The sequence below is a fragment of the Panthera onca genome, chromosome Y (assembly GCF_046562875.1).
Source record: "Panthera onca isolate mPanOnc1 chromosome Y, mPanOnc1 haplotype 2, whole genome shotgun sequence".
In the NCBI taxonomy this organism is placed as follows: domain Eukaryota; kingdom Metazoa; phylum Chordata; class Mammalia; order Carnivora; family Felidae; genus Panthera; species Panthera onca.
Window position 1 is genome coordinate 12,597,490 of NC_138358.1, and position 17,489 is coordinate 12,614,978.

General features: G+C 47.1%; 1 protein-coding gene across 1 annotated transcript; it reads left to right on the forward strand.

The window, feature by feature from the left end:
- The first annotated feature begins 14,234 nt into the window (after positions 1–14,234).
- Positions 14,235–17,101, forward strand: LOC145714952 (protein S100-A9-like). Its single transcript, XM_081794510.1, has 3 exons — positions 14,235–14,361; positions 14,745–14,910; positions 16,729–17,101. The coding sequence occupies exons 2-3, from the start codon at positions 14,761–14,763 to the stop codon at positions 16,984–16,986; spliced, it is 408 nt and encodes a 135-aa protein (XP_081650636.1). The 5' UTR covers positions 14,235–14,361; positions 14,745–14,760; the 3' UTR covers positions 16,987–17,101.
- The last annotated feature ends 388 nt before the right edge of the window (positions 17,102–17,489 follow it).

Consider the following 17,489-nt stretch of genomic DNA (forward strand, 5'->3'; position numbering starts at 1 on the left):
CAAGGCAGCTTCTCTCTGGCGACTCAGGAGATGCCAAGTTGCTGCTAAGCTCCCGAGGTCTCCCCTGGGGTGGGTGGCAGAACCTGCTGGAAATGCAGCTCTGCTCTCTGTACTGAGGCACCAGCAGAGGCCTGAGTCCTCTGAGAGCAATCTAAGCCCTTCCTGCTCTGAGGTGCCCTGAGTCAGAAAAGCAGATGGTGCGCCCTCTGCTGGCTATCACTGCCCAGCAGAGGAACCCGCCCCTCGGGGGTCTGTGGTTCTTGAGCTCTCTCTGCTGGCCACCATGGGAATTCCTTCAATGTTGAAGGCCCTGGTTGCTCAGCTGAGAGACCGAAGGTGCTCTGGGCAACTAAGCCTGTTCTCCTCGTTGGGAAGGTTTTAGTGACAGGGCCTGGGACACAAAATCTTTTCCTTCTCTTTCTTGTGAGTGAAGAATGAAACTGAATTTATTAACGTAACGACATCATTTGTAATGTTTTAAGCAATATTCACAGAAAAATAGACCACCGATTTACACATGCTGAACAAGAGGTAATTTTATTTACCACCAAAATACTTAGGTTAGATAAAGAATGGACACCTTTGAGAGAGAGAGATACCGGCGTCCAGCTATGGAGTGAATGAGTCCTAGGGATACAAGGGAGAGCCAATGGAATGGAGTCAATCCTGTAATAATATTGTTGCATGCTTTCACATGATAGCTACACTTATGGTTGAGTACAACATAATGTATAGACATATGGAATGACTACAATGTATGCCTAAAACTAACACAACAAATGTGTGAACAATATTTCAATTAAAAATAGACATCCTTTACACTATCTTTAATTTCTTCTTCTTTGCCAATAAACTATCATTCCTGGGGTGCTTGGGTGGCTTAGTCGGTTAAGTGTCTGACTTTGACTCAAGTCATGATTTTGCAGTCCATGAGTTTGAGCCCCGCATCAGGCTCTGTTCTGAGAGCTCAGAGCCTCGAGCCTGCCTCAGATTCGGTGTCTCCCACTCTCTCCCCCCTCCCCAGCTCGGGTTCTCTCAAAAAAAGAAACATTAAAAATGAAAAATCATTCCTCATTTAGAATCTGTGAAATTCCATTTATACCAGATTCTCTAACATCACCTTCTTGATGTTGAAAGCTTATCTGAAAAGTCACTAATAATATCTTTGATGACACATATGTGACAAGGTCAGAATGCAACTTACAGGGAGCTACACATCTGTTGGGAATTTACAGTATGTATCCTTGGCTAATATTTCCAATGAAATGTGCTTTAGGGATACGGATGGATGAAATAATGTCCATCAGCCATATAGGTCAATTTCCTATAGGACCATTATGCCTTCAATTACTAATTGCCATCTCTTCAGAATTAAAAGAAAGCTGGGACAATAAAATGTCTTTGAATTTGATGTAAGAGAAGACTATGGTGTTTTCAAGGGTTCACCTACCTTCTAGAATCCTCAGATTAGTTGTGGACAGGAGGATAGCAACCCACGATTTGGATGCACACCGCTAGTCCCAGAGAGAGGATATGGACCTTATTGTCAAATATTTTTTTTTATCAATATTACTAGTCCACCTCTGCCAGGTCCAGACTGCAGGACCTGGAGGCAACACAATGCCTGATGCCTGGGTTCAGAACTTGAGGAAGGCCAGCTGGTGGGAGGAGGGGGGAAATCCAACAGGGCCTGGGGCAGAGAGGGAGATGGCCCCGGGACACCTCCCCACAGGGCAGGCTCTGGAGTTTACCTGCCAAGGAGCAGCACACTCTCCCTCAAAACATCCCTCTCCATGATAGAATGTGAGGCTGGGACTCACAATTCCAGAAGAAATGAGGGATACCCATCTTTTCGATTCCAATGGCCTCTGCAGAGCTTGGACCCAGGGATGTTGGAGTCTTGGGATCATGGAACTCTGATGCCCATGATACAAGCCCTTTCTGCCCCAGCACTCAGAGCCACTTCATACATCCCCTCTCCCCTGGCCCATCTAACCCTGTCCACATACCTGGACAAGGTCTCTACTTTCCTCCTTGTACTTCCTCTTTGTCTCTGTTTCTCTCTAACCACATCTCTCTCTACTTTTTCCTTTCACTCTCTAGGGAGTGGTGTAACATACGGTGCTAAGCTTTGTTCTTATACATGTGAATATCCAATTTTCCCAGCACCAGTTATTCAAAACACTACTCTTCTCCACTGTGTATTATTGACTCCCTTGTCAAATACTAGGTGACTGTGCATGCATGGGTTTAGTTTGGGCTCTCAGTTTCTGTTCTGTTGTCTTGTGTGTGTGCTTATGCCAGTGACATAACTGATTTCTTTGTGTTAGAATGAAGCTTGAAATCAAGAAGTGTGATGCCTCCTGTTTTGTTCTTTCTTGCGTTGGCTACTTGGGGTCTTTTTGTGGTTCCAAATACATTTTAGGATATGATTTTCTAATTGCATAAAAATTGCATCAGAGTTTTGATAGAGATTGCACTGAATCTCTAGAGGGCTTTGGGTAGTATGGACATTGTATCTATATTAATTCCTCCGAAAGTTGGACATGGGATGGCCTTTCACTGACTTGTGTGTTCTCCTGTTTCTTTCACCCAAATTGAATTTCTTCCATTCCTACACACAGGTTTTATAGTTTTCTGTAGAGAGATCTTTCACTTCCTTGGCTAAATTTATTCCTATAAATTTTATTGTTTTTGATGCTATTGTAAATGGGATTGTTTTCTTTACTTCTTCTTAGATAATTGGGTTAGTGTATAGGAAGGCTACAGAATTTGATATGGTGACTTTCTATTTTGGAACTTTACTGCATTTCTTGATTAGATATTAACAGGATCTTTTACATTAAACTTTTTACTTCATTTATTTACCTTATTTAAAAAAACATGTTATTTGGGAATAGCTGACACACTATGTTACATTAGCTTCAGATGAACAACATAGTGATTCATCAAGTGTATACATTCTGCTATGCTAACACAGGTGTAGCTATCATCTGTCACCATGCATCACTATTCCGGTACCATTCTCTATGTTCCCTATGCTATACCTTCTATCTGTGATTTATTCATTGCATAACCAGAAGCCTTCATGACCCAATCCCCTTCACATATCTAGGGCATCCTTGTCTTGTGCCTGATTTTAGTGGAAAATCTTTCACAATTTCACTATTGAGTATGATATTAGCTGTGGGCTTCACATACATGGCCTTGCTTATGTTGAGATATGTTCCTTCTACACTGAATTTTAAAGAGTTTTTTAGCACAAATGGATACCAAATTTTCTCAGAACTTTTTTTCTGTGTCTATTGACATCATCACATGAGTTTTCTTTTTATTTTTTAAAATGTATTTATTTAGTTTAGTTTAAATGTATTTATGTAATTCTTTAGTATTTATTTTTTCAAGTTTTTATTTAAATTCCAGTTGGTTAACATACAGTGTGATGTTAGTTTCAAGTATAGAGTGTAGTCATCCATCACTTACCTACAACACCCAGTGATCCTCACTACTAGTGCCCTCCTTAGCCCATCACCCATTTAACCCATCCCCCTGCCTACCTCCCTTCTAGTAACACTCCGTTTGCTGTTTATAGTCAAGAATCTTGTTTCTGGTTGTTTTTTCTTTCATTCAATTATGTGAGGGGTCACATTGATTGATTTGCATTTCTGAAACATCCTTCCTTTGCAGGGAAAAAACCCTTCATCACGGTCAATGATCCTTTTAATGTGATGCTGAATTTGGTTTGCCTGTACATTATTGGAAATTATTCATCTACATTCATCACGGGGATACTTGCCTATAGATTTCTGTTCAGGTAGTATCCTTTTCTGGATTCCTACCAGGGTAATTCCAGTATCATGAAATGAGTTTGGTGGTGTTCATTCCTTTTGAATCAGTGAGACGACTGCTGTTAGTTCTTCTACAAACGTTTGGTCAAATTCACCAGTGAATCCACCTGGTCCTGGGCTTTTCTTCCCTGGAAGAACTTCGATTACTGATTCAATTTACTTGCATTGGTTATCTTCTTGTATTGATACAGTCTTCCTTTAATGGGCCTGTGCAAACCTTCTATTTCTTCCTGGTACAGTCTTGGTAGGTTGTGTGTCCATTTCTACTAAGTAGGTGGTTTGCTGGCATCTAATGTGGCCATAGTCGCCTCTTTGTCTCCTTTATGTTTCTTTGGTATAAGGCGTAATGTCTTCTCTTTTATTTATAATTCTTTTGAACTGGGTACTCTCTCTGTCTTAGCGTAGTCTATGTATAGTCTTGACAATTTTGTTTCACTCTTCTGAAAACCCCTGTTGGTCTTCTTCATATTTTCTATTGACTTCATGGTCTCAGTTTCACTGGTTTGCACTCTCATATGGATTACTTTCTCCCTTTTGAGAACATTGGACATAGATTGTTGTTTTTTTCTATTCTTTGAAGTTAAAGATAAGTTGTTCATTTGAGTCCCAAATCTATCCTCCACGCATGCAAATCCAGTGGCTCATCAGAGAACCTTCAATAGGTCTTTTCTGTCCTATTTCTCATTCTCAGAACTCTGAGAAATTAGAATCAGAAAATTTATTTGAAGATATAATAGATGAAAACTTCCCTAATGTGGGGAAGGAGACAGATCCAGAAGCAGGAGCACAAAGAACCCCCAATATATTCAACAGAAGCAGATCCACACCAAGTCATATAGAAATTAAAATGCAAAATGTCGTGATAAAGAAAAATTTTCACAGCAGGAAAACAAAAGATGACATTTACCTACAAGGGAAACCCCATAAGGTTATCACTGGATGTTTTTCAGAAGAAACTTTGAAACTATAAGTGACCAGTATGGTATGGTAAAGGTGCTGAATGGAAAACATCTGCAGCCAAAGAGAGTCTATCCAGCAAACTATCATTCAAATGGGAGGAGAGATCAAGAGGTTCCCAAATAAATACTCAGCGAGCTCACAACCAACAAACCACCCCAGCAAGAAATGTTAAAGGGGACTCTTTAAGTGGAAAAGAAACACCTAAAGTGACAATATTAAAGTGCAAAACGCAAAAGCAATAAAAATGAGTATATCTGTAAAACATCAGTCAAGGTACTCACGATATGAAAGGTTTTGAAATAGGAACACTACATAGCTATAACACAGGGAGGAGAGCAGTAAAGAACTGGTTCAAACTTAAGCAACTATCAACTTAATATAGACTTCTATATGCAGAAGTGGTTAGGTACAAACTTCATAATAACCACAAAACAAACACCACTAATACATATGCAGCATATAAAGACAAACAATTTCAACTGTGAAATTGTGATGAAACCCAGAAAACCAAGAAAAGAGAAAGAGAAGAAAGGATCAGAAACATTCAGAAACAACCAACATCAAGTAATAATAGGACAAGTACATGTCTATCAATTACTTTGAATGGTAACAGAATAAATGCTCACACCAAAGGCACTGGGTGACAGATAGGGGCAACTAGATGGCTCAATCGCTTGAAATTTTGACTCTTGATTTTGGCTTAGGCTCTGATCCCAGGATCATGGGATTGAGCCCCAATTGAGCTCTGCACTGAGCATGGAACTTGGTGAGGATTCATTCTCATTCTCATTCTATCTCTCCCTCTTTCTCTCTTTGTCTCTCTCTTCCCCCATTCCCCCCACCCCACCCTCCCATGCCTGTGCTCTCTCTCTTCATAATAAAAGGCACTGGGTGATAGAATGAATACAATATAGGACCCATCTATTTCCTACCTACAAAAGACTAGTTATACAACTAAAGTATCAAAAGAAAACTGCAGTAGCCATACCTATATCAGACAAAATAGATTGAAAAATAAAACTGTAACAAGAGACAAAGAAGGACACTATACTAATAAAAGGTACCATCCAACAAAAAGATAGAACAATTGTAAACATATATGCGCTCCACCTGAGAGCATCCAAATACACAAAACAGTCCAAAACTAAAGTAAAGAATTGATAGTCATACAATCATAGTAGGGCACTTTAACACCCCAATGACATTAATGGATAGATCATTCCATCAGAAAATCAACAAGGAAATAGTGACTTTGAATGATAGAGTAGACCAGATGGACTTACCCGATATATTTTAGACGTTCCATCCTAAAACAGCACAATACACATTCTTTTCACGTGCACATAGAACATTCCCTACACTCGATAAAATATTAGGTCATAAAACAAGCCAAAACAAAATCAAACCAATTGATGTCATACCATGTGTCTTTTCAGACCACAATGCTATGAAAGTAGAAGACTGGAACAAGAAAAAAAATCTGGAAAAGGCACAAAAACATGGAAGTTAAATAACCTGCTACTAAACAATCAATGGCTCAACCAAGATATCAAAGACAAAAACAAAAAAAAAAAACATGGAAACAAATGAAAATGAAAACACAGCAATCCAAACTTCTGTAAAGCAGGAAAACTGGTTCTAACAGGGAAGTTTATAGCAATTCAGGTCTTCCTCAAGAAAAAAAAAAACCTGAAGTAACATCCATAACCTTATAAACTATAAAAGCCAGAAAAAGGACAACAAACAAAACCCCCAAGCGGCAGAATGAAGAAAATCATTAAAATTAGAGGAGTAATAAATGATATAAAGATTAAAACTATGCACCCCATGGGCCGAAAATGGATGAGGCAGTACGTGAAATCCTACCACACCGAGAGAGAGCAGGGTGACAGTGTGAGACACTCCACAACCAAGCTGGAATGGGACGAGGCAAGAACAACCTCAAGTGGAGGGAGACAGGGGCGATAAAATGAATGAAATCCCTCCCACATGGAGAGCGGTGTCCACGCATGAACGTCCTCCAGCTCCAAGTGGGAGTAAAAACATGACCTACTTCTTTCCGTAGCCCTGCCCTAACACTAACCCAAATCCCAACACCTAAACCTAACTGTTGTTAACCCTAAACATAGCCCTGATTCTAAACCCTGCCCTATCCCTACCTCTAAACCAAACCTTAACCCTACTGAACCGTAAAAGTAAACATAACCCGAACTAACCCTAACCATCTTTCCCAATCTTAAAACTCTAATCCTAAAACCCTAACCATAATGCTCTAACTCTACCTGCTAACCCTAAAATTATAAACCCTAAAACTAACACTAATCCTAACCATAAAACTCTAACACTAACCCTAACGCTAATCCCTAATCCAATCCCCTAACCCATAACCATAACCAAAGTCCTAGACCTAGACCTCACCTTATACTTAAACCTAACGCAAACCCTAACACTAACGCCAACACCTAACCCTAACCCTAGCCCTACCAACTAACCATAACCTGATCTCTCAAACCCAAACCATAACCCTAAACCTAAGCCTAACCCAAGCCCAAACCTAATGCCTAAACCTAACTCTAACTCCAAACCATAACCCCTAACCATAACCCTAAACACTAACCATAACCCTAAACCCAACCCTAATGCATAAACCTAACTCTAGCCCCTAACCCTAACCCCTAACACCAAACCCAATCCCAAACCCTAACCCAACACACACGACACACAGGAATGGTGTCACCTCGGCACTGGTGAAGTCCCTGGACAGAACATTAACCCTAGTTAAGGATCTCTCTGGATGGGGACCCAATTCCTGTATCTGAGAACACCACAAACAACGGGACCAAAGCGGTGCAGGATTACTTGGCATGGAACATGGAACATCATCATGACATTTCCAATGCCCGCCTGAAGCTGCACAAGGGGGTTGATGAGGCCCAACTGAAGATGGCACACACACAAGGCTGGCCCTGGCTCACAAAGACTAAGCCTGAACAGCCCACTCCAATGAGGCCTACACTCAATCTTCTGGGAAGACCACTACCCTGCAAGAGTTTCAGTGCTTGGAGCTTCCTGGGACCTAACCCTAACCTTAACTGTGACACTCACATACCGCTCAAACTAAACCTCACCCCAACTCAAACCTAACCCTACACATGACCCGCATGGACCCTCATTCAGCCCTCCAGGGTGATCACAGCAATGGTGTCGATTCGGCCCTGGCAACGTCCCTGGACCGAAACTTAACCTTGGCTAAAGCTTTCTCCTAATAGGGACCCAATTCCTAAGTCTGAGGACATGATGGACATGGGCCCCAGAAGCGGAGGAGGATTACTCGAGATGGAACCTGGAATATCACAATGTCATTTCCAAAGACCAGAAGGAGCTCCACAGGGGACTTCTTGAGGTCTAACTGAGGAGTGGCAATGGCCCCCAAAACTCAGCCTGACTGAGACCCTCCTTAGACCCCTCTACTCAGCCCTGCGGAGAGGCAACTGCCCTACTGGGGGTATAGTGCCACGAGCCTCCTGTGACCAAGCCCTAATCTTAACGGTGACCCACAGTATACAGGTGAACCTAAACCTCACCTCATCTTTAACACTCACCCTAAACTTGACTCACACCATGCATGTGCCCACACATCATCGATACAGGGAGATCACAGGACTGGCGTCACTTCAGCCCTGGAGATTTCCCCGGCCCAAACCCTAAACAGAGCTAAGCCTTTCTCCACATGGGAACCAAATACCACAGTCTGACAAGAGCACACACACTGGGTTGAGAAGCGGTGCAAGATAATTCTGTGTGAAACGTGGAACATCACCATGTCATTTCCAAAGCATGGATTCCGATGCACAGGAGAAAACCTGAGGCCTACTGAAGAGTGCAGATATAGATGTCTGGCTCGGAATGCAAAGACTAATGCCGACCGGTACTCTCCCTTCTGCACTCCAATCAGCCCTTCGGGGAGAAAACTGCACTGCTGTACATTCAGGGCTTGGAACCTTTTGGGAACTAATCTTAACCCTAAACAGATCTGTAAACCTAACCCTAAACCTAAACCTAACGCGAACTCTCACACTAACTCTACACCAGACCGACAACCGCCCATGTGCCCACATTTCAACCCTGCATGGAACTCACGAGAATGGTGTCACTTTGGCCCTGGCGAGGTCCTTGGACTGAACCCAAACCCTAGCTGAGGCTGTCTCCCCATGGGGACCCAATTCCAAAGTCTGACAACAGCACGCACACGGGTTCGAGAATCGGTGCAGAAATACTCGGCATGGAACGGGGAACATCACATGTCATTTCCTAAGCCAAACTACAGCTGCACAAGAGGATTCCTGAGACCAACTCGAAGGATGGCCCGTACATTTGTCTAGCCTTGGAACACAAAAAATAATCCTTACCGGCATGCTCCCTTGTGTACTCCACTGAGCCCTTGGGGGAGACAACTCCTCTGCTGTGGGGTCAGTGCCTGAAGCCTACTAGGACCTAACCCTAATCCGAGCCATAAACCTAACCATAACCCTCACCCTACACCTAACCCTATCTATCAAACTAACTCTAACCAGAGGCACACCCGCGCATGAGCCCTCGCTTCAGCCCTCCATAGATTCACAACACTAGAGTCGCTTTGGCCCTAGTGACGTCCCTGGACTGCATCCAAACCCTAGCTAAGGCTCTCTCCCCATGGGGACCCAAAACCAAACTCTGACAACATCACGCACCGGGGATCAAGAGGCGGTGCAGTATCACTCAGCATAGAACCTGGAACATGACCATATCAATCCAGGGACCGGCTGCAGCTGTCCGAGAGGATTCCTGAGGCCTAAGTGACCAGGGACCATTAGAGTTGTGCGGCCATGGCAGAAAAAGACTAACCCTGACCGGCACCCTCACTTATGCCCTCAACTCAGCCCTTCAGGGAGACAACTGCACTGCTGTGGTTTCAGCGCCTGGAGCCTCCTGGGACCTAATCCTAACCCGAACCCTACCCGTGACCAGAACCCTCAATCAAAACCTAACCAAAATTCAAACACTAACCCTACACTTGACTCGCAGTGTTGCATGGGCCCTCACTTCAGCCCTCAAGGGAGATCGCGAGACTCGAGTACCTCCAGCCCTGGTGACATCCCTGGACTACACCCTAACCCTACTAATGCTCTCTCCCCATGGGGACCCAACACCAAAGTCTGACAACACCACATGCCTGGGGTCCAGAAGTGGTGCAGGATCACTCAGCATAGAACCTGAAACATGACCATGTCGATTCCAAGGCCCGGCTACAGCTGCCCAAGATGATTCCAGAGGCCAACCCAACAAGTGGCCCATAAACTTGTGTGGCCTTGGAAGCCAAAGACTAATCCTGACTGGCACCCACCCTTGTGCCCTCAACTCAGTCATTCGGGGAGACCACTGAACTGCTGTGGGTTCAGCGCCTGGAGTCTCCTAGGACCTAACCCTAACCCTAACCCTACACCTAACCAGAACCCTCAACCGAAACCTAACCCTATCTCGAACCCTAACCTTACACTTGACCCGCCCTGTCGCATGGACCCACACTTCAGCCCTCGAGGGAAATCACGAGACTGGAGTCACTTCGGCAATGACCACGTCCCTGACCGAACCCTAACCCTAGCTAAGACTCTCTCCCCATGGGGACCCAATACCGAAGTCTGACAATACCACAACCCTGGGGTCCAGAAGCGGTGCAGAATCACTCGGCATAGAACCTGGAACCTCACCATGTCGTATCCCAGGCCAGGCCAGGCTGCCCGTGAGGATTCCTGAGGCCTATGTGTCAGGGGCCATAGGAGTTGTGTGGCCTTGGAAGCCAAAGACTAATCCTGACCAGCACCCTCCCTTCTGCCCTCAACTCAACCCTTCGTGGATACAACTGCACTGCTGTGGGCTCAGGGCCTGGAGCCTCCTAGGACCTAACCTTAACCCTATTCCTATGCCTAAAAAGAACCCTCCACTGAAACCTAACCCCATCTCGAACCCTAACCCTACACTTGACCCTCCCTGTCACATGGGCCCTTGGTTCAGCCCTCCAGGGAGATCATGAGACTGGAGCCCTTTCGGCCCTGGTGATGTCGCTGGACTGAACCATAACACGAGCTAAGGCTCTCTCCCCATGGGGACCCAATACCAAAGTCTAACAACACCACACACCTGGGGTCCAGACGCAGTGAAGGATAATTCAGCATAGAACCTGGACCCTCACCATGTCATTACCCAGGCCCGGCTGCAGCTGCCCAAGAGGATTCCTGAAACCTACCCGACCAGTGGACCACAGTGTTGTGCGGACTTGGAAGACAAAGACTAATCCTGACCGGCACCCTCATGTGCCCTCAACTCAGCCCTTTGGGGAGGCAACTACACTTGGGTTCAGCGCCTGGAGCCACCTGGGACATAATCATGACCCTAACTGTAATGCTAACTAAACCATCAAGGGAAACCTAACCCTGTCTCGAACCCTAAGATTACCCTTGACTCACAATGTCACATGGCCCTCACTTCAATCCTCAAGGTAGATTACAAGACTAGAGTTGCTTCAGTCTTGGTATCGACCCTGAACGAGGGGCCTAACGAAGATGGGCGACACTGTTGTCTGACAGTGAAACACAAAGAATAAAACTGGCCGGAAATCTCACTTGTGCATTCAACTCAGACCTTCTGAGAAACAACTGCAATGATTTGGTTTCATTGCATGGAGCCTCCTGGGACCTAACCCTACAACTAACCCTACCCTAACCCTAACCCTAACCCTATCCTGAACTCCTAACCCTAACCCAGACTCCTAAGCCTAACCCTAACCTTAACCTTAACCCCTATCCCTAACCATAACCCTATCCCCAACCCTAACCTAACCTAACCTGAACCCGAACCCGAATCCTGAACCTTAACCCAAACCCTGACCTGAACCCTAAGCCGAACCCTGAACTGGAACCCGAACCCAGAAACCTGAATCTTGAACCCAAACCCCGAACCCTGAACCCCGAACCCAAACCCTGAACCTCAAACCCTAAACCTGAACCCAAAACCGAACGCGAACCTTGAATCCGAACCCAAACCCTAACCCTAACCCTGACAGCCTGACCCAAACCCTAACCCTAACCCTAACCCTTTTATAAGCAAGAGTTTTCACATAAAAATTCATATTCTCTGGGCCTTTGAGCGTGCTGACAGTACCTGGCCCCCTTTCCCACGTCAAGCTGATGCTGAGTACCACCATTCCTTCAAGTTAAGAGAAATCCCATTCACCAGTGTCCACTGTTCCCTGATGTCCTCAGCCAGAGCCCTCACGTTAGTTGGCACACATCGCGTACTTGTGGCGCTGTTTTCTCAAGCCATCAGCTTCCAGTTCCTTCTTCCTGTGAGCTTGTGTCTGGGGCCACTGGTCCAGAGTGAAACGTGCTCTGGCAGAGTCGGCAGAGGGCGCTGTGGGAGCGCAAGGGAGAGGTGCCGCAGGCACCTTCAGGGTGTTGTCTGTACCTTCCTCCACTGGTGCAGAGGGGAGCAGGCCCAGTCAGCGCATGAATTCCTGGGATATACCTACACTGTTCATTCAGTCATGGGTGATTTACTCATTCATTCAAGCACACATTCAGCAAGTGGTTAGTAAATATTTGCTGTGTGTTTGGCACTGTGCCAGGCCCTGTCCTTAGCTCCCAAGAGTATAAAGTGTGTTTAGGAATTCAAGATATAAGATTATGTCCCCACCCTTTTATTTTGTCTCATTCACCAAGCTCCTACAACATCTAGCACTACTTTCTGGCACATAGTAGGTGTTCTACCCATACATGCATTAGTGAATGAAATGGTAACTAATAAGAATGCCTCTCATTTACTGAGCTCTTCCACGTTTACATGTACTGTCTCCATTTTCAAGATAAGTTGTCATTTTCCTGTTTTAATGTTAAAGAAGTGAGGCACAGAGAGGTTATTTAAATTGCCTGAGTTCACATAGCCAGTCTGAACTCTTAGCCACAATTCCATGTGCCATCTCAGCAGTGTAAGGCAGGACATGCTCAGGGCCAAGGTGTAGCATATACAGGGGCTGCCTCGGACTTTCAGAAGGCTGAGCAGTCAAGATGGGTTGAGAAGGGAGGGAAGGCTTCGTGAAGTCTGGACAGAGGGGAGACGCTGGACGGAGCATGAGGTTAAGGGACAGCATCCATACAAGTCCTCCAAAAGTGCTTCCTGGGTGGAGAGGGGAGGCTGTCAACAAGGACATGGTCCTTCAGCAAATGTGAGGTCTCCCATCTGCCAAGCCCTGGGCCGTGCACTCAGGAGGGTATGAACATGAAGAAGAGCCTGCCTTGAGGATCCACAGGCAATTGTCAGACAAGGCAAAATATGTACATAACTGAACTCTAGGGGAGGAAGTGTTGAGAGCTGGAAGTGGAGTGGGAGGGGAGCAGTTTCCCAGAGGAACAGTTGTTTCCAATTGGAAAGACCAGAGCAGGCTCCTGGACAAGGTGGCATCTGAACTGAGCCGTGAGGGGTTGGTAGGACTGCAACCTGTCATGGATGAAAGGCACTCAGGTGACAGCACCAAAGACAAAGACCTGGCATGCATGTGGCAGGTGGCCCCTCTGTGACCCCAGGGTAAGAGGGTGGTGTGGGAGGGGAGGCTGATGGGGCAGGACAAGCGCTTCTGGAGAGTTCCGTGTGCTGCACTAAACAGCTCAGCTTTCTCCCCCGCAGGGCAGGGAGGTTTGTAGCCAGGGAGGAACAGGTGTTGCCCAAGGAGAAGCTACATAAAAATATTTGTCTTATAGGTTGTAAGTTCCTAGAGGGCATGGCTCCCAGTTGGGAGCAAGATTTAGAACAGTAATGCTGAGGCCTCTAGAAACATGTTCACCCTGATGATGTCTTGCTCAGATTGCAAGAGGGAAGTGTAATCAGAATCACCCTTAACCAGGAACCAGAATGTCTGGGCCCAGTTCCTCCTATGTCACCAACCAGGTGCCTCTCTGGGCATAGTTTCCTCATCTGCAATATGAAAGGGTGGAGCACCTCTAACGGCCCTCCTAACCCCAATTCATTCCCTATGAATCTAAGAACCCCGTGCCCACACCTCAGCCTCCAAGGAGTACTTATCACAGAGCCAGGCAGGCATGGGAAGGTTCAGCCACGCTTGCTGGGCAGCACACATGGGGAAGGCAGGGCCAGCAGCCACTGATTGACCCAACCGTAGCAGGAGTAGGGGAGAGTGAGGGCTGCCAGAGGAGAGGCAGCCTGCTGGCTTGTTCAAGTAGGGCAAGGGATTGGGGTGGAGGGGAAGTGAGCTACCCAAACAGCTTCCTCCCAAACCAGCTCCAGGCCCAGGGTTGGGCATTTCACAAAAAGGCCCAAGAAGCTTTGTGAACATTTCCTGTCCCGCCCAAGCCCCTTTCCTGGCACTGACAGCCCAACTCAGGGTTACCACACTGCTCACCTGTGAAGCAATCTTCCCGCGAGAGCTGACTATCCGGCCAGGGGCTGCCTATAAATGTTGGACACACAGGGTGCTGTCAAACCCCGTTGTGTGGCTCCTTGGCAGGTAAGTGAGCCATCAGCTTCCACAGGCAGGAGCCTGCTTGCCAACTCTTTCTTTACTTCCCCCCCACCCACCCACCCATCTTCTTTCCAAGGCCTCTTCCTGGAAGCCCTCCTCGATTAATCAAAATTTCCTCACATTTTCTTGGCTCATATTCTGCTGGAGCCTCTTGTCCTCAACTGCACTGCTTTTTGGCATTTTCCAGATATTCTAAAACCATCCCTTCCATGTGTGGGGCAGCATCTTCTCTCAAATCACCTGGAGCCATTCTTTCTTTTACTTCTGTGTTTCCCCTTCTGTTCCTATGGGCAGCCTGTGGGAGGTGTCAGGGAAGCTCAGCAGCCTTTTCTTCTAAGCACCTGAACCCCTGCATCTCCACTTTGCAGACAAGAGTGCAGGAAGATGGCGGACCAGCTGTCACAGATGGAATGCAGCATTGAGACCATCATCAACATCTTCCACCAGTACTCTGTGCGGCTGGGGCACCCGGACAAACTCAACCAGAAAGAAATGAAACAGCTGGTGAAAAAAGAGCTGCCGAACTTCCTCAAGGTAGGCTGTGCTCCTCGTGGGCCTGACGCAGCCTGGAGACAGTCTGGGCCAAGGATGGAGGATGGGGTGCAGTCTGCAATGGTCAAGGAGGAAAGTCTAGCTCCTTCAGCCCAGCCTCCCTGTCACCAGAGTTACTCCAAGTTAGACAGCAGACAGAGTCGAGCAAGACTGACTTACAGATGTGTGCTGTGTGCAGGGCCCTGTCCTGGGCAGAGTCACATAGTGGTGAACACACAGCAAAGATGTTGGCCAGTAAAGAGCACAGGAAAATCCAATGCCAGTAAGTCCCCCAAAGAAAATAAGAGAGCATGCTATGGGTGGCGTGGGCTGGGTGGGAAAAGCTGACTATTTGGGTGGACAGGAAGAGCCCCTCCAAGGAGGTGATTTGAGCTGACACCTGAACTGAGGAGGGAAGCAACTGAGGACGACCCTTGGCAGGGGCTGGGCAGACACCAAACCTCAGCTGTTGTCAGAATGCAAGGGCTGAGGGGCCTTTCTAACCTAAGAGTCCGTGGAAACACAGACACTACATGTAGGAAGCACCCAGTGAGCAGTGGCAGGCACAAAGCACTCAGTAACATGTTCATTTATTCCCTGATCTGAAAATAACAGGCAATTCTAGGAAAAAAAGGATTAGTTCCACTTGATCTTTCAGTTTCTTTATAAGATCAGGGACTTGGGGTACAGAGACCTGGACCAAGAAGGGTGAAAAGCCTGAGTCCCAGCCTCAGTTCTATTCCTAGAGCCAGTGGCAGCCTTCCCTGAAGCCTCGCCCCACTTCAGTAGTCAGTAGTGGGGATGCTGACACTGGGTCAAGGTGCATAAGACACTGGGAAGAAGGGTGCCAGGTCAGGATAAACAAGAAACAATATAGCCAAGAGTTCATGGGGTGAGGGTCTCCTCAGTGTGATTCCTATGCCTGCCCCACCACCCACCTCCTTCGTACTCTGCCAGAAGCAGAGTGGTAGTCCAGGAGGAGAAGCTGGGACCCAGCCAAGCAGCTGCTCCAGAGTGAGTGCTCTGGCCAGGCATGGGAGAAGGGCAGAAAGAGGGCTGTGTGGGAGCACTGCAGAGTGGGAAGGGCCTGGGAACAGAGCTGGGCACCCGCAGGGTCCCAGGAGGGGACTTGGCTAAGCTACCCCAGCCAGTGGGGGGGACCAACTGAAGCTCTCTTCTGCCCTGCCTGGACCCTCCCTTGCCCTGGCTACTTCATCGCACCCTGTGGGGTCAATGGAGAGCCAACACTGCCCTCTGTCCCCACCTTGCTTTCCTCAGGGGTTTCCCTACTATGCAGGTTAAAATGCAGATGCATGTCCCAAATGAGTGACCTAGAGAGGGAAGGGAGGGGAAAGGGGAGGGAGCAGGATGGACAGGTGGAGGGACAGGGCTCATTTCCACTCTGCAGCTCCCAACCCTACTCAATCTGCAAAAACCAGCTGTCCTTTTCTAAGTCAGTTTCCTCAAGTCTTCCTCAAAGAAGAGACCAAGTCCACCTGCTAGACTTGTTATAAAGACCAATGAGGTGACATTTCTGTACGTACTAATTGTGTGACCTCAAGCAAGTCACTTGACCTCAGTTCTTCTGTAAAATGGAGAGAATTGTAGTGCCCAGGTTGTATGCAGACTAAATCAGAACGTGTCCAAAGCGTGCTCAGCATCTGCTACCCTGTGGGCATCAGTCCATGGTCATTTTCAATTTTATAACTGAGGCCCAGGGGCCAGGCTTCCCTGTAGCTTTGCCTAGGGTCATTTGCTGAGCTCCCTGTCCCTAACGCTGGCCACACCCAGCCCTGACTGCCATGTCTCCCCCACCCACAGAAGCAGAAGAAAAATGACAATGCCATAAACAAGATCATGGAGGACCTGGACACAAATGGAGACAAGGAGCTGAACTTCGAGGAGTTCTCCATCCTGGTGGGCAGGCTGACGGTAGCCTCCCATCAGGAAATGCATAAGAATGCCCCTGAAGGAGAAGGCCACAGCCATGGGCCAGGCTTTGGGGAAGGTGGCCAGAGCCACTGCCATAGCCACGGTGGCCACGGCCATAGCCATGGTGGCCATGGCCACAGCCACTAATCAGGAGACCAGGACACCCTTCCCCCACCCAACCAGGGTCACAGGGTGGCCATGCCAAACTGCCTTAGCTGGGGGACTGGGAACAGGGAGCAAAATAAAGTCTTCCTCCAAGCCAGCGCTCTGCGTGCTTCTTCCAACTCCCCCTTCCCAACCTATCCTTCTGGGGGCCTGGGTGTTACAGCCTATCTTTCTGGGGCCCTGCCCCTTAACTGGGGCTCAACCCCTTCATTTGGTAATAACAGAGTGAGAAATCATGATAATGTGGGTCTGTTCTGAGCCCCTTGGGCTCACTGCCCTATTTCCTCACCTCTAACCTCAGGCCCCATGACTCAGTCCCAGTCACCCCACTCCAGCTCAAGACTTCCCTGTACTGCCTGTCAAATTGGCCCTTGTCTCCATAGAAAACAAAAGGGGGTATCCCTTCCCCTCAACATGCCAGCCACCCCCTACCCAGCCCTGTCTGCCTCCTTCCCCCAGTACTGTCCAACATCTTCCACAACCAT